The sequence below is a fragment of the Hemitrygon akajei genome, chromosome 2 (assembly GCF_048418815.1).
Source record: "Hemitrygon akajei chromosome 2, sHemAka1.3, whole genome shotgun sequence".
NCBI lineage: Eukaryota > Metazoa > Chordata > Chondrichthyes > Myliobatiformes > Dasyatidae > Hemitrygon > Hemitrygon akajei.
Genome location: NC_133125.1, coordinates 72,644,951 through 72,663,363, shown reverse-complemented (window position 1 = coordinate 72,663,363; position 18,413 = coordinate 72,644,951). Strand labels below are relative to the sequence as shown.

General features: G+C 43.9%; 1 protein-coding gene across 2 annotated transcripts in view; it reads left to right on the top strand.

The window, feature by feature from the left end:
* Positions 1 to 469: 469 nt before the first annotated feature.
* The window catches only part of ttc39b (tetratricopeptide repeat domain 39B), a 288,093-nt gene continuing 270,149 nt past the window's right edge, over positions 470 to 18,413 (top strand). Inside the window, exon 1 of one of the 2 annotated variants that reach the window (XM_073024732.1) lies at positions 470 to 3,939. In XM_073024732.1, coding sequence (XP_072880833.1) covers positions 3,907 to 3,939 — 33 coding nt within the window. In that variant the 5' untranslated portion in view covers positions 470 to 3,906. The remainder of the gene's footprint in view (positions 3,940 to 18,413) is intronic. The other variant, XM_073024722.1, reaches the window with a different exon arrangement.

The following is an 18,413-nucleotide window of genomic DNA, read 5'->3' as shown; positions in this document are numbered from 1 at the left end:
GATTCAACTATATCTTGATTTAAAATAACTTCTCTTTTTCTGTCTCCTTTTGAGTAATTGAAGATCCACCCCTGGTACTTCACAAAGGCACTGAGGCACCCCAGGAAAAGGCACCATAGCACTCACTGCCTTATTACTAATTTCTGTTCTTTTCACTTTTCCCTCAATAGTCCATGCAAAACTTGTGATTTTCTTTCTTTCCTTTTCCCAGCATGGATCTAAAAGCTGTTTAGTTGGGTGATTTTCTCCAGGCCCTTGTAGGTTTACTAAATATGTTAACACAAGTGGTGTTCTTCTCAGTACCAGAGGTGTCTCTCCCAACTCCACTTGCACTGCCACCACTGGTGTTGTCCTGATTGCCCCACTGATTAACCTTAATGCTTGACTTTGAAATATATCAGTGTGATGCTGATCCATATACTATACTTCCATAGTCCAGTATTGATCTTATTAATCAGATATATATTTCTTTCAAAGACTTCCTATCAGCTCTCCATTCCTTTCCTAGAACATTCAGCACTTTCTTACTTTTGGTTATTATTTCCTTACTATGTGTTGAAGATGTGAGTCTCTTATCAAACCAAATTCCTAAAAATCTAAAGGTATCCACACTTTCTAATTCTATACCATAAAGTTTTTGTTTGAAGTGTTGTTCTATCCCCTTTCTAGTGAAACACATTCTATGGATTTCGTTGCTTCCCCATTTTCGTGCCCAGTCTTCCACCTTTTCCACATTGCTCTTTCATCTGCAAATAATGATACTCTGATATGACTATTTATATTAGAAAGTATATCATTTATCATTATAGCAAATAATAATGGACTAACAATACTTCTGTGAGGGGATTCCATTTTCCACAATTTGTTTGCTTGACATCGATTTCCCTACTCACACCATGACAGATCTACCAATTAGAAAATCAGATGTAGTGCTTTCCTGGCATATATAATGCATAAACTCTTCTCAGGCTTCCAGCTGGGTCCAGGTATCAATTTTAACCTATGTTTTGATGCCAAACTCTGCCATCATCATCAGGGACGATGTTTAGGCATGTTCAGTCTAGGCATCGACATGCCTAGGTCTCGCTTGAAGTCGGAACTGGAATATGACTTTAAATGAGGTGGGACAGCGGAAACCTGATTGGTTGAGGACTAACCAATCAGGAGGGACATACGACGGGAGTTAAGTATATACACCACATTACCTTCTCTCACCTTATCTCCTTATCTGCCCATCACCTCCCTCTGGTGCTCCTGCTCTTTCCCTTTCTTCCACAGCCTTCTGTCCTCTCCCATCAGATTCCCCCTTCTCCAGCACTTTATCTCTTTCACCAATTGACTTCCCATCTCTTTACTTCACCCCCCTGTTTCACCTATCACCTACAATATTATACTGCTTTTTCTCCTCCCCCCACCTACTTATCTCTTTTTACCAGTCCCAATGACGGGTCTCAGCCTAAACTGCGGACTGTTTGCTCTTTTCCATAGACGTGCCTGGCCTGGATTCCAGCACATGTTGGTATTGGAGCGAACAAACAAGTGGATAAATTAGCAAAGGAAGCAACTATACAAGCAAATGTGGACATTCAAATTGGAGAAGGGCCAGAGGAGGTTCATAAGAATGATTCTGGGAATGAAAGGGTTAACAAATGAGCTCTGAGCTTGAACTTGCTTTAGAAGAATGATGGTAATCTCATTAAAACCTATTGAATATGCTAGAAAAAATGGATGCTTCCTGCAGTGAGTTCAGGACCAAGTCACTGGGTATATTTAAAGTGAGGTTGATAGTTTCTTGATTAGTCAGTGTTTCAGGGAGAAGGCAGGCGATTGGGGTTGACAAATAATAAATCACCCATGATGGAATGGTGGAGCAGATTTGATAGGCTGAATGGCCTAATTCTGCTCCTATGTCTTATACGCTGGCTGCACAAATGCATCAGAGGGGAACTCACCAAATAAATGCTCGAAGGTGCAAAGATCAGTATTCTAGCAATAGTTTATAAAAAATCCAATCACCACAAGGATCGGAATTGTCCACGAAAATCCACACCACCTTCTGTGGGCAACGAGAGATGCAATATGTTTGAGTTTGAAGCAGATGTAAATGCTGGTGCATGAAAGGCTGCCCTCTGTAGGGAGAGAAATGCACTGCATAGACTGCCGGAAAATAGATTCCACATGACCGGATCTACTTCATGCAAACAGGCCAATAGGCTGGGTGGGTCCACACCAATCCTACCTTCACTCATTTTATGATCTCTCTGTGCTGATATTTTACCACTCATCTTTACTCCAGTAACAATTTTACAGCACGGGATTATGCAAATTAACCCACGGAGTCTATTCTGACAATGATGCCAATTTAAACTAATCTCACCTGCCTTCACAGTCCCTCCATTCTCTGCTGTTTTTGTGCCTCTTAAAAATTGCCATCATATCTGTTCCCACCACTTTCACAGAGCCTGCTCAGTCATATTCCACTCATTGTTTAAACAAAACTTGCTTCATAACTCTTCTTTAAACTTTCCACACATGGCTTAACACTATTTTCTCAAGTATTTGACATTTCCACTCTGGGAGAAAGACTCCTGTTTGCCTCTCATAATTGTATTTAATTGATCAGGTTGCCCCTTAACTAGAGAACACAATCCAAGTTTATCCAACCTTTGTGATGAATACTCTAATCCAGGCAGCATCCTGATGAACCTCCTGTGTACCCTCTCCAAAGTCTCCATCCTGCTGCATGCGGTAATCAGAACTGCACGAGATACTATGACTGTGGTCTAAACAAAGTTTTATACAGCTGCCAATGATTTACTGACTTTTATATATTCAACACCCTGACTGATGAAAGGAAGTGTACTGTATATATATTTTTTAAACAGACCTGTTGACTTATGTTACCACCTTTAGGGAGCCATTTCTTGCACACCAGCTTTTCTTTATTCATCAGTGTTCCTAATATATATTTTAATTGTATTCTTTACTCTTATATTTGACCTCCCAAAGTACAACCTCTCGCACTTGTTTGTATTAAACTTCATCTGCGATTTCTCTGTCCACATTTCCATCTATATCCTTTGGCAACTTTCCTCACTTTCCACAACTCTGCCAATTTTTGTGTTATCTGCAAACTTCCCAATCAGCACACTAACAGTCTTGTCCAAATCACGTGTATGTGTCACAAACAACTGAAATCAAAACACAGGTCTTTGAAGAACACCACAGATCACAGAAATCCAGTCCCTCCTCCACTGCTCTGTGTTCAAAAGCCAAAACGATTTTGAATCCAAAGTTTGGGACATGTTAATGTTTGGAATCAGTTTTATTCTTCTTCCTTTGAGAAGAGCTTGCAGAGTGGTTAAGAATCTGTTGCGTGTAGAATCATTTATGGGTCAGATCAGGAAAGGTAGCGGGTTTTCTTTCCTAAATATAAGTGAACAGTTTCTTTTCATAGAAAAAAATTAACCAATGATGTCATAAATTTGTTCTTGATTTTGTTATTTCTAGATATAACTAATTCTGTTCAAGTAGTGGGATTTTAACTCGTCTGCTAATCATTTATCTAGGTTTCTGGGCAAAAAGGAAAAATCTACACTACAGTTACCGCACGGAAACATAATTTGTTTTTAGTGGAAATGTGTCTGTACCGTCTGGGGAATATACTATTTAAATAAACATGCAGAAAACATGTACTAATTAGCATGTACCTGTGGTCAGGTGCAAGCTCCTCCCCGGCGCTGTTACATTCGGGGGAAGAGGGGAGGAGTCTCGGTTAACAGCAGTGGCTCTCAATGTTTTTCCAGTAACTGAAACCATACGACGGAAAGAAGGTGACGAAGGACAGCGCACGACTCCGCCGTGTGTGCCGGCGAGAGAAAACTTTCCACAGACTTGCTGGAGATCATGGCCAACGTCACAGATCCCGAGGCGGATGAGGTATAGTCTCCACGTTGCTCTCGTAGCTGTGGAGAATATTTGATTTTTTTTAAAGAAACTGCTGCGGGTTTTGTTATATCCTTGCAACGGGCGAGGGATTAGAATATACTGGTGGTGGGGTCGGTGGGATTCTGGCTGTGCTTCTAAAGAGGCGGGAATGCCCTTAAATATCTCTCAATAAACCAAGCTGTGGCTAGTGGTGGCAATCTCCTTCCGTCGGCAATCCTGACAGTTGCTCACTGAGCGTGCGCTGCGGTACCTGATGTGGCAACGCGGTAACGCTTTCTCCCCTCTACCGCACACCGGGGACTTGCACAATATCCCTGCCGCGGGATATCAGACATTTTGACTACCGATGCCATTTTGTGGTGCTTCTGTCCCTTCGACAGGGTTATTTTCGAGGTCGCCGCCTGTACGTTCACTTCCCTGTCACTCTTTAGATTAAGTATCTGTTTCGATATACAGACGTGTTTATTAATTTAGGTCTTCCCTGATCTCATTTCGCCCCCATCGCCCATGCGTACATGCTCTAACGACCTACAGTTTACAATCAACCTGAAACATGGTATCAGTATCCAGCGATAATCACGGATGATGAAGGCTTTTACCGAGCGATTATTACAACCATTCTGTAGCAGCTCATGCCGGTCTCGGCAACAACCTTGTTTATGGACACGTTTTAATGCCCTTAAAACGTTATGCCCATTCCATTGTCATCTCAGAGAGCGAGGGTCTTGGGAATTTATTCCTTGCATTACCAAATAACGAAAGCAACACATTGAAAGGAAAACACTCAGAAGTGAATCCGGTTGAAAACTGACAATTTGTGTCATTGTATTTATAGTGTTTCTCCTCCCAGACCGGTGCCCTCTGATTTTGGATGTCATGCTGTATGCTGTATTGCTATTTGTAGCTTTGTAAACTCTTATCAGCCCCGCTCAACATCATCTGTTCCAAAGATAACAAACCCCATCTGTTCAGTACCTCTTAGTTCCTTCCCAGATAACATCCTAGTAAATTCCCTCAAAGTACATGTGTCACTATATACAATCCTGAGATTCATTTTCCTGCGGGCATACTCAATAAATCCATAATAGAATAATAACCATGAAAGACCGCACCAACATGGGGTTTCAACCAGTTAGCAAAAGTTAATATTGTTCAAACACATAAAGAAGGAAATTGAATTGACTTTAATTAACTTTATTTCTTAAATCCTTCACATACATGAGTAAAAATATTTATGTGTAACATGAGTGAATCTGCAGATGCTGGAAATAAATAAAAACACAAAATGCTGGCAGAACTCAGCAGGCCAGACAGCATCTATGGGAGGAGGTAGTGACGACGTTTCGGACCGATGATGAGGGCTCCTGATGAAGGGTTTCGGCCCGAAACGTCATCACAACCTCCTCCCATAGATGCTGTCTGGCCTGCTGAGTTCTGCCAGCATTTTGTGTTTTAAAAAATATTTACATTATGTCTCTGTCTAAATGTGCAGTGTGCAATCATAGTAGTTTATAAATATATAGAACAGTCAATAGAAATACCCTCAAATCAACATCAGTTAATCAGTCTGATGCCCTGGTGGAGGAAGCTGTCCTGAAGCCTGTTGGTCCTAGCTTTTAAGCTGTGGTACCGTTTCCCGGATGGTAGCAGCTGGAACAGTTTGTGGCTGGGGTGACCCGGGTCCTCAATGATCCTTCAGGCCCTTTTGACATACCTGTCCTTGTAAATGTCCTGAATAGAACAGTACAGCACATTGCAGGCCCTTCGGCCCACAATGTTGTGCCGACCCTCAATCCCTGCCTCCCATATAACCCCCCACCTTAAATTCCTCCATATACCTGTCTAGTAGTCTCTTAAACTTCACTAGTGTATCTGCCTCCACCACTGACTCAGGCAGTGCATTCCACGCACCAACCACTCTCTGAGTGAAAAACCTTCCTCCAATACCCCCCTTGAACTTCCCTCCCCTTACCTTAACGCCATGTCCTCTTGTACTGAGCAGTGGTGCCCTGGGGAAGAGGCGCTGGCTGTCCACTCTGTCTATTCCTCTTAATATCTTGTACACCTCTATCATGTCTCCTCTCATCCTCCTTCTCTCCAAAGAGTAAAGCCCTAGCTCCCTTAATCTGATCATAATCCATACTCTCTAAACCAGGCAGCATCCTGGTAAATCTCCTCTGTACCCTTTCCAATGCTTCCACATCCTTCCTATAGTGAGGCGACCAGAACTGGACACAGTACTCCAAGTATGGCCTAACTAGAGTTTTATAGAGCTGCATCATTACATCGTGACTCTTAAACCCTATCCCTCGACTTATGAAAGCTAACACCCCATAAGCTTTCTTAACTACCCTATCTACCTGTGAGGCAACTTTCAGGGATCTGTGGACATGTACCCCCAGATCCCTCTGCTCCTCCACACTACCAAGTATCCTGCCATTTACTTTGTACTCTGCCTTGGAGTTTGTCCTTCCAAAGTGTATCACCTCACACTTCTCTGGGTTGAACTCCATCTGCCACTTCTCAGCCCATTTCTGCATCCTATCAATGTCTCTCTGCAATCTTCGACAATCCTCTACACTACCTACAACACCACCAACCTTTGTGTCGTATGCAAACTTGCCAACCCACCCTTCTACCCCCACATCCAGGTCGTTAATAAAAATCACAAAAAGTAGAGGTCCCAGAACAGATCCTTGTGGGACACCACTAGTCACAACCCTCCAATCTGAAAGTACTCCCTCCACCATGCCCCTCTGCCTTCTGCAGGCAAGCCAATTCTGAATCCACCTTGCCAGACTTCCCTGGATCTCATGCCTTCTGACTTTCTGAATAAGCCGACTGTGTGGAACCTTTTCAAATGCCTTACTAAAATCCATGTAGATCACATCCACTGCAATACCCTCATCTATATGCCTGGTTACCTCCTCAAAAGAACTCTATCAGGCTTGTTAGGCATGATCTGCCCTTCACAAAGCCATGCTGACTGTCCCTGATCAGACCATGATTCTCTAAATGCCCATAGATCCTATCTCTAAGAATCTTTTCCAACAGCTTTCCCACCACAGACATAAGGCTCACTGGTCTATAATTACCTGGACTATCCCTACTACCTTTTTTGAACAAGGGGACAACATTTGCCTCCCTCCAATCCTCTGGTACCATTCCCGTGGACAATGAGGACATAAAGATCCTAGCCAGAGGCTCAGCAATCTCTTCCCTTGCCTTGTGGAGCAGTCTGGGGAATATTCCATCAGGCCCCGGGGACTTATCCGTCTTAATGTATTTTAACAACTCCAACACCTCCTCTCTCTTAATATCAACATGCTCCAGAACATCAACTTCACTCACATTGTCCTCACCGTCATCAAGTTCCCTCTCAGTGGTGAATACCGAAGAGAAGTATTCATTGAGGACCTCGCTCACTTCCACAGCCTCTAGGCACATCTTCCCACTTTCATCTCTAATCGGTCCTACCTTCATTCCTGTCATCCTTTTGTTCTTCACATAATTGAAGAATGCCTTGGGATTTTCCTTTACCCTACTCGCCAAGGCCTTCTCATGCCCCCTTCTTGCTCTTCTCAGCCCCTTAAGCTCCTTTCTTGCTACCCTATATTCCTCAATAGACCCATCTAGATAGATAGATAGATAGATACTTTATTCATCCCCATGGGGAAATTCAACTTTTTTCCAATGTCCCATACACTTGTTGTAGCAAAACTAATTACATACAATACTTAACTCAGTAAAAAAAATATGATATGCATCTAAATCACTATCTCAAAAAGCATTAATAATAGCTTTTAAAAAGTTCTTAAGTCCTGGCGGTAGAATTGTAAAGCCTAATGGCATTGGGGAGTATTGACCTCTTCATCCTGTCTGAGGAGCATTGCATCGATAGTAACCTGTCGCTGAAACTGCTTCTCTGTCTCTGGATGGTGCTATGTAGAGGATGTTCAGAGTTTTCCATAATTGACTGTAGCCTACTCAGCGCCCTTCGCTCAGCTACCGATGTTAAACTCTCCAGTACTTTGCCCACGACAGAGCCCGCCTTCCTTACCAGCTTATTAAGACGTGAGGCGTCCCTCTTCTTAATGCTTCCTCCCCAACACGCCACCACAAAGAAGAGGGCGCTCTCCACAACTGACCTATAGAACATCTTCAGCATCTCACTACAGACATTGAATGACGCCAACCTTCTTAGGAAGTACAGTCGACTCTGTGCCTTCCTGCACAAGGCATCTGTGTTGGCAGTCCAGTCTAGCTTCTCGTCTAACTGTACTCCCAGATACTTGTAGGTCTTAACCTGCTCCACACATTCTCCATTAATGATCCATTAATAATCATTAATGATTAATGATCTGATCCTTGCTTCCTAAACCTCATGTATGCTGCCTTCTTCCACCTGACTAGATTTTCCACTTCACTTGTCACCCATGGTTCCTTCACCCTACCATTCTTTATCTTCCTCACCGGGACAAATTTATCCCTAAAATCCTGCAAGATATCCCTAAACATTGACCACATGTCCATAGTACATTTCCCTGCAAAAACATCATCCCAATTCACACCCGCAAGTTCTAGCTTTATAGCCTCATAATTTGCCCTTCCCCAATTAAAAATTTTCCTGTCCTCTCTGATTCTATCTTTTTCCATGATAATGCTAAAGGTCAGGGAGCGGTGATCACTGTCCCCCAGATGCTCACCCACTGACAGATCTGTGACCTGATCTGGTTCATTACCTAATACTAGATTTAGTATGGTATTCCCCCTAGTCGGCTTGTCAACATACTGTGACAGGAATCCATCCTTGACACACTTAACAAATTCTGTCCCATCTAAACCCTTGGAACTAATCAAGTGCCAATCAATATTAGGGAAGTTAAAGTCACCGATGATAACAACCCTGTTATTTTTGCACCTTTCAAAAATCTGCCTCCCAATCTGCTCCTTGGTATCTCTGCTGCTACCAGGGGGCCTATAGAATACCCCCAGTAGAGTAACTGCTCCCTTCCTGTTCCTGACTTCCACCCATACTGACTCAAAAGAGGATCCTGCTACATTACCCACCCTTTCTGCAGCTGTAATAGTATCCCTGACCAGTAATGCCACTCCTCCTCCCCTTTCCCCCCACCCCTCTCTATCCCTTTTAAAGCACTGAAATCCAGGAATATTGAGAATTCATTCCTGCCCTGGTGCCAGCCAAGTCTCCGTAATGGCCACTACATCATAATTCCATGTATGTATCCAAGCTCTCAGTTCATCACCTTTGTTCCTGATGCTTCTTGCATTGAAGTACACACACTTTAGCCCTTCTACCTTACTACCTTTACACCATTTATTCTGCTTCTCTTTCCTCAAAGCCTCTCTATATGTTAGATCTGGCTTTACTCCATGCACTTCTTTCACTGCTCTATCGCTCCAGATCCCATCCCCCTTGCAAATTAGTTTAAACCCTCCTGAACCATGCTAGCAAACCTACCTGCAAGGATATTGCTCCCCCTCGAGTTCAGGTGCAACCCATCCAATCTGTACAGGTCCCACCTTCGCCAGAAGAGATCCCAATGGTCCAAAAATCTAAAACCCTGTCCCCTGCACCAACTCCTCAGCCACGCATTTAACTGCCATCTCCTCCAATTCTTACCATCACTATCACGTAGTACTGGCAGCAATCCTGAGAATGCCACCCTTGAGGTCCTGTTCTTCAGCCTTCTGCCTAGTTCCCGAAACTCACACTTCAGGACCTCATCCCTCTTCCTGCTGATGTTGTTGGTCCCAACATGTATCACGACTTCTGGTTGCTTTCCCTCTCGTACCAGGATGTCATGCACCCGGTCAGAGACATCCCGGACCCTGGCACCCGGGAGGCAACAAACCATGCGGGTTTCCTTCTCACGTCCACAAAATCTTCTGTCTGCTCCCCTGACTATAGAGTCCCCAATGACGACAGCTCTCCTCTTCTCCATCCCATCCTTCTGCACCACAGGGTCAGACTCAGTGCCAGAGGCTCTGCCACCATGGCTCACATCTGGTCGGTTGTCCTCGCCAACAGCAACCAGGACGATTAACTTATTATTCAGGGGAATGGCTACAGGGGTGCTCTGCACTACCTGTCTACTCTCCTTCGCTTTCCCCCCTCGGACTGTCACCCAACGATCTGCTTCCAGCAACCTAGGTGTGACTACCTCCCTGTAGCTCTCATCTATGACCGCCTCATTCTCCCTTGTGAGTCGAAGGTCATCCAGCTGCTGCTCCAGATTCCTCACACAGTCTTCCAGATTGCCCAGCCGCAAGCACTTATGGCAGATGTGACTCTGCGGGAGAGGGGAGTTCCCCCAAGACTGCCACATCTCACAGGAGAGGCACATCACCATCTCAGGAGGCATTGTAAAGACTAACTGGGAACATGCTTGTCCTCCGCCTCTTCTCGTCAAAGCTTCAAATCTCCACTTCTTCACTGGCCCACTCACTCTCTGGCCACTTTCCACAGGCCGCTCCGCTTGAGGTAACCCTCTGTTTATTTGTTTGAGCTTTTCCAAACTGTTTGGTCACCTGACCTTGATTGCCCAATCAGCTGCTTTCTGCTGAGTCTGAGCTATTCAAATCTTGATTGTCTAATCAACGGCTTTCTGCTGAGCAATTCAAATCTTGATTGCACAGTCCAGCTGCCAAAACTGCCAGAATCTCTCGAGTCAAAGCCTCAAATCTCCACTCCTTCACTGGCCCACTCACTCACTGGCCACTTTCTACAACTACAGGTGCGCTGGGCTGACTGCACCACTTTGCAAAGTCCTGTGATTAAGGGAGGTACAATTCCCATACCAGGCAATGATGCAGCCAGTCAGAATGCTCTCAATTGTGCCCCTGTAGAAAATTCTTAGGATTTGAGGGCCCCTACCAAACTTACTCAACTGTCTGAGGTGATAGAAGCACTTTCGTAAAAATAATAATAATAATAATAATACATAAATAATCAATAAATATCAAGAACATGAAATGAAGAGTAACCTTGAAAGTGAGTCCATAGGTTGTGGGAACATTTCAATGATGGGGCAAGTGAAGTTATTGCCTCTAGTTTAAGAACCTGATGGTTGTTCCTGAACCTGGTGGTTTGAGTCCTGAGGTTCCTGTACCTTCTGAAGCAACACACACAAAATGCTGGAGGAACTCAGCAAGTCAGGTAGCATCTATGGAAATGAATAGATAGTTAATGTTTTGGGCCAAGACCCTTTGTCAGGACTAAGAAGAAAGGGGGAAGAAGCTAGAATAAAAAAAGCGGGGGAAGGAGGCTAACTGGAAGGTGATAGGTGAAGTCAGGTGGGTGGGAAAGATCAAGGGCTGAAAGGAAGGAATCTGATAGGAGAGGAGAGTGGACCTTAGAAGAAAGAGAATGAGGAGGGGACCTGGGAGAAGTAATAGACGGGTGAGAAAAAGAAAAGGTCGGAGTGGGGAATAGAGAAAGAGGTGGGGGGTGGAATTTGTTTACCTGAAGGCGAAATCAAAATTCATGCCATCAGGTTGGAGACTACCCAGACAGAATATAAGGTGATGCTGCCCTGCTCTGAGGGTGACCTCATCTTGGCACAAGAGGTGGCATGGACCAACGTGTTGGAATGGGAATGTGAATTAAAATGTTTGACCACCAGGAAGTCCTGCTTGTGACAGATCATGTGGAGATGCTCAACAAAGCAGTCCGCCAATTTACATTGGGTTTCACCAATGTAGAGGAGGCCGCATCAGGAGCAGCAGACACAATTGACGAGCCCAGCAGATTTGCAGGTGAAGTGTTGCCTCACCTGGAGGGACTGTTTGGGGCTCTGAATAGAGGTGAGGGAGGAGGTGAATGGGCAGGTGTCGCACTTGGGCTGCTTGCAGGGATAAGAGCTGGGAGGGAGATTAGTGGGGAGGAATGAATCAATGAGGGAATCACAAAGGGAGTGATCCTTGTGGAAAGGGGAGGGGGTGAGGTAAAGATATGTTTGGTGGTAGGATTCCTTTGGAGATGGCGGGCGGAAGTTGTGGAGAATAATGTGTTGGATGTGGCAGTTCATGGGGTGGTGGGAACCCTATCACTGTTCTGGCAGTGGAAGGATGGGGTGAGCATAGACGTACGGGAAATGGAGGAGATGCAAGTGAGGGCAGCATCAATAGTGGAGGGAGGAAAACCCCATTCTTTAAAGAAATTAGCCATCTCTGATGTCCTGCAATGGAAAGCTGTGACCTGGGAACAGATGAAGCAGAGGCGAAGAAACCAAGAATGGGGAATAGCATTTTTACAGGAGATAGAATGGGAAGGAGTATAATCGAGATAATGGGAATCAGTAGGTTAATAAAAGATGTTGGAAGAATGGCCAAAAGATGGAATACAGCGTTGGGACATGTTGGGAAATGGAGAGAAGGTTCAAACATCAGAGGTGCAGAGGGACTTGGGAGTCCTCATGCAAGACTCCCAGAAAGTTAATTTACAGGTTGAGCCTGTGGTAAAGAAGGCAAATGCAAAGTTGGCATTTATTTCAAGGGAAATTGAATATAAAAGCAAGGAGATAATGCTGAGGCTTTATAAGACACTAGGCTGCATTAGTCTATTCTGTCCGCTGCTGCTGGTGCGGCCTCCTCTACATTGGTGAGACCTATTGAAATTCCTCCTCAACTCCATTCTAAAAGGATGCCCCTCTCTTCTGAGGCTGTGTCCTGTAGTCTTAAGACACACCCACCACAGGAAACATCTTCTTTACATCCGCTCTATCCAGGCCTTTCACCATTAAATAAGTTTCAATTAAGTCACCCCTTATTCTTCTGAATTCCTGTGAATACAGGCTCAGAGCCATCAAACATTCTTTCTATGACAAGCTGTTCAATCTTGGAATCATTTTCATAAACTTTCTTTAAACCCTCTCCAGATTGAGCACATCCTTTCTAAAATGGGCCCAAAGCAGCTCACAATACTCCAATCACAAACAAGAGAAAATCTGCAGATCTTTGTGGTTCTTCCTCCCATCCCCCCACTTTCTCACTCTGACTCCTCATCTTTTTTTCCAGTCCTGATGAAGGGCCTTGTCCCAACACACCGATTGTATTCTTTTCCATAGATGCTGCTTGGCTTGCTGAGTTCCTCCAGAAGAGAGAGAGTGAGTGAGTGAGTGTGTGTGTGTGTGTTGCTCACAATACTCAAGTGAGGCCTCACCACTGCTTTATAACGTCTCAACATTACGTCCTTGCATTTATATTCTCATCCTCTCGAAATGAATGCTATCATCGCATTTGCCTTCTTCACCACAGACTCAACCTGCAAGTTAACCTTCAGGGTGTTCTGCACAAGGACTCCCAAGTCCCTTTGCATCTCAGATTTTTGGATTTTCTCCCCGTTTAGAAAATAGTCTGCACATTTATTTCTACTACCAAAGTGCATGACTGTGCATTTTCCAACATTGTATTTCATTTGCCACTTTCTTGCCCATTCTCCTAATATGTCTAAGTCCTTCTGCAGCCTAGCTGTTTCCTCAACACTACCTGCCCCTCCATCTATCTTCATATCATCTGCAAACTTGGCAACAAAGTCATCTATACCCTCATTCAAATTATCAATATACAGCATAAAAAGAAGCAGTCCCAACATCAACCCCTGTGGAAAACCACTAGTCAATAGCAGCCAACCAGAAAAGGCTCCCTTTATTCCCACTCACTGCCTCTAGCCATCAGCAACTGCTTTATACAGGCTACAATCTTTCCTGTTATACACTGGGCTCGTAGCTTATTAAACAACTTCATTTGTGGCACCTTGTCAAAAGCCCTCTGAAAATCCAAGTACACAACATCAACTAATTCTCCTTGGTCTATCCTGCTTATTATTTCTTCAAAGAATTCCAACTGATTTGTCAGAGGAAACTGTGCTGACTACAGCCTATTTTATCATGTTCCTCTAAGTACTCCAAAACCACATCCTTAACAATGGACTCCAACATCTTCCCAAACACTGAAATTAATGAAAAAGTCCAGATGAAATGTACCAAGTTTATTAAGAATAATAACACGTGAATGCCTGAGGAAAAAGGAAAAATCTGGAATGACTACTAGTGGTTTAGGGATAAGATTGATAGTTGATTCGATCAAGTGTGTGAGTGACGGAAAGAGTTAAGGGTGAGTAAAGACTTTTCAGGATGGTTTGGGAAAGGCATGCAAAACTTGCGATGTATTATCAGGGACATCAAGAGGGCAGTCCTGCTGGTGACGCCTCCAGCAGTGTTTCCAGTTTTGCTGTCAGTGACGCTACTTCTAAAGCTCTGCACTGGGAAACCCCACCTCTCCCCCATGTCGAACCATCCCCAGGGACAGTGACACGTCAAACAATTCCCAGAGAGAGTGACACCATCCGCAGAGACAGTGACATGTCGAACAATCCCCAGAGACAGTGGCACCATCCATACTTTGAAGAATTACAGCTGGTATTGGACAGTCCTCTGAGGATAGCGATTCCAAGGAATTACTTCATGGACATTATGTGGACTCTAGAGAGGCCATTAGTGACTTAAGTGAGGACGTCAGTGGTGAAACTATAAGACTGGCAGCTATGTCACAGTTTGCTCCTATAAAGACCAAGGGAATAAAGACATGCAAGACTGAAGATAAAACCATTGTTAATCAATGTATTGACAAGCTCGAGGCAGATCCATCAACTATTGCTCAATCCCTCAACAATCTCATGAGTGCTTGGAGGACCCTCTGACTCTTAATGAAGAACAACTGGAAGCATTTCAAATTTAAAGGCAGCAACATGCCCGTTGAATCCAGCTACACATGTATCATTGGACATGGAAGTCTGTGATAGCCATGACTGTCAAGAACAGTAACATGTCAAGAAGATGCAAATTATTACAAAGAAATGCCTCTATCGAACCCAGATCTGATTCTGTACATGGATGGCTCCTCAATGATTGAAAGAGGAATTTGGATGAGCCATGGTCTCTGGAACTGAAGTGCTGGCAGCAGGAAGCAAGGCTCCTTGTACCTTGGTACAACAGGCAGAAATGAAAGCTTTGACTGAAGTCTTTAAGTTGGCAGAAGGCAGATCAGCTAACATCTACACTGATTCTCAATATGCTTTTGAAGTTGGTCATGATTTTGGAAACTTATGGAGGCAAAGAGAATGTCTTACAGTGGCAGGAACCCCAATCAAGGATGGCCAACTTGTACAAGAACTTAAGGATGTCATACAACTGCTGTCAGAAGTTGCTGTAAATAGCCACTCCAAAGTGACTACAATAGAAAGCAGTGGAAATGCATTCACAGATGAATTCACGGCAGGCAGAATGGGAAGAGGTAAAAGAAACAAAGGAAATTTGAGAACATCTGCAATGGACCCGACAACTGGAATTATGGAAGCAAAATTGAACTTCATATCACAGGTGAAGATATGATATTTGAAAGATGCAGGCTCAATGCTTTAACCAAGAAAAGTGGTTCTGGATGAAGAATAGTGGGAAGTTAAATAGTGATGGAGTACGGAGATATGGCTCTAGTTATAGACTGGTAGCTCTAACTAAGTTGCTTCCTTATCTGGCAGAGCAGATACACTCCCCAGGACACATTAGAGTAGGAAAGATGATTGATAGATTCTCCCAATGGTGGTGGAGTCCACAGATGAGGCAGCAGCAGAAAAGTTACCACAATTAAGTGCTCCTGCCCCACCAGGTCCATTTTTACATTTACAAATGGACCACATAACTTTACCAAAGGACCAAAGCTACTCGGATATATTGGTAAGAGTGGACACGTTCTTCCAGCAAAGAAACTGCCACTGACACAGCAAAAACTCTGATCAAAGCCAATATTCCTAGGCGGGAATTGCTGTGTTACATCCAATCTGACCAAGGAGCACATTTCATCGGAACTGCTTGTCAGGAATTCTGTTGACTGATAAATATTGAATGACTTTTCATTGTCCATATCACCTAGGGTCATCAGGACAAGTTGAATGAATGGAACCATCAAACAATGATTGACTTTAGGAAAGTGTACCATGGCCTCTGGCTCTTCCTATGGTCCTATGTAGTGCCAGAGCAACTCCAAACAAGAAAACTAAACTAAGTCAATTTGAGGTGGTATAGGATATCATATATCACTGCTGGGAGCCCTTGCTCTCAGAGAGGCTAAGATTATGGCAGATAGTTTGTGTAAAATTAACTCAGACTTCACAGTCTGCTTCTCACAAGATTTCTGCCATTTGCAACAGAAGGAGGACACACCCTGATTCCTGGTGAGTAAACCCTGATTAAGAAACTGCATAAGGAACCACTGAGAGCTGGATGTGAAGGTCCTTATCAAGTGCTGTTAATTACTAACTCATTGGTGAAGGTAGAAGATAAAAGTGTGTGGATACATGCCAGCCACTGCAAGTGAGCTCAAGTAGTGCCCGACGAGGATAAGGGAGTGCTGTGCTTAATGTAATCGTAGCCTCTTGACCCAGTGCCTACACTGCTGGGCTACAGTGAGCAAATCATAAACAGTCAGAATACCTCAAGCAAGTTGACAACTACAAGACATTAACAAGTTCAAGTTTGAGTTCAGTGTTTTATCCTTCAACTGTATGCATGTATGCCGCCAAACAAAACAATGTTCCTCTGGATCAAGTTGCACAACACAAATGTTATATAAAGAAATATTACTACAAATAAATTAACAGATAATGAAATGCTTATATGATAGAAGTTAAAAAGTAAACAGTATGATGCTACTGGCACTTCATACAGGATGAGTCCTGGTGTGTGGCAGGGAGTTCAGAAGCCTTACAGCCTGGAGGAAGAAGCTATTTCCCATCCTAATGGTTTTTGTCCTAAGGCTACAGTAGCTCCTACCTGATGGTGGGGGTGAAAGAGATTGTTGGACAGATGGAAGCAATCAATGCTATGCGCTCTGTGTACATGGCACTCCTGATGGGTGAAGGAGAGTCCCCAATGATCTTCTCAGCAGTCCTTGTAATCCTTTGCAGGGACTTGCGGTCAGATGCCTTGCAGTGATGCAGCTGCTCAGGACATTCCTGATGGCACTCCTGTAAAAATTGGTTAGAACGGGATGCAGGAGCCTTACTCGTCACCACTTCCTAAGGAGATTGAGATGTTGCTGTGTTGACTTGACCAAAGAGGTGGGGTTGATGGATCAGGTGAGGTCATGTATTATGTGCACGTATGGCTGAGTACGTGCCTTCGAGAACATATTAGTCATACCATGGATAAACCAGGAGACTGCTGAGGTCTGTGGCATTCAAGACTGGTGATCGAAACCTGTACAAAAAGTCCAGCTAGGACCAATGGAAGGCAATGTTAAAGGGTGAAAAAACAATTCTGGTTCAGGTTTGAGACTGGACCAGATGCATGTTGGCTCTGGTAGGGTTTGCAGTCCATTACTTCCTACAAAGCAAAAACTAGCATCATGAATAGCTATGATGCTTCACTCCCAGATGAGCTCAATGCCTTTTATGCAGGCTTTGAAAGGGTGAGTAAAACTACCTCTGTGTGAATCCCTGAAGTATCTATTGATCCTGTGGCTGACATCAGAACATCTTACAAGAACCTTCACAAGGCATTAGGCCCTGTTGCAGTATCTGGTGGAGCTCTGGATACCTTTGCCCACCAACTGCGGGTGTATTCAAGGACATCTTCAATCCTTCACTGCTGTAGTCAAAGGTTCAACAGGGCAACAATCAGAACAGTGCCCAAGAGAAGCAGGGTGATCTGCCTCAATTACTATCATCCAGTGCTACTCTCCTCTACTGTGATGAAATGATTTGAGAGGTTGGTAATGACCAGAATCAACTCCTGTCTAAGCAAGGACTTGGACCCATTGCAATTTGCATATTGCCACAATAGGTCTACAGCAGATGCAGTCTCACTGTCTCTCCACTCAGCCTTGGATCACCTGGACACTACGTCAGGCTACTGTTTATTGACTCCAACTCTGCATTCAACACAATCATACCCCGAGTTCTAATCAACAAGCTCCAAAACCTGGGCCTCTGTACCTCCCTCTGCAACTGGATCCTTGACTTCCTCACCAGGAGACCACAGTCTGTGCGGATTGAAAATAAAATCTCCTCCTTGCCGACAGTCAACACTGGCACACCTTGAGGATGTGTGCTTAGCCCAATGCTCTACTTTTTATATATCCATAACTGTGTGGCTAGGCACAGCTCAAATGACATATCAAAATTTTTCTGATGATACAATAGATGCTGTCAAGGAGGAGTACTGGAGCAAGATAGATCAAGTGGTTGAGTATTGTCGCAGTGAGAATCTTGCACTCAGTGTCAGTAAAACCAAGGAATTTATTGTGGACTTCAGAAAGGGGAAGTTGAGGGAACACACATCAGTCCTCATCAAGGCTTCAGAAGTAGAAAGGGTGACCAGCTTTAGTTTCCTGCGTTCAATATTTCTGAGGATTTATCCTAGAACCAACATAATTACAAAGAAGGT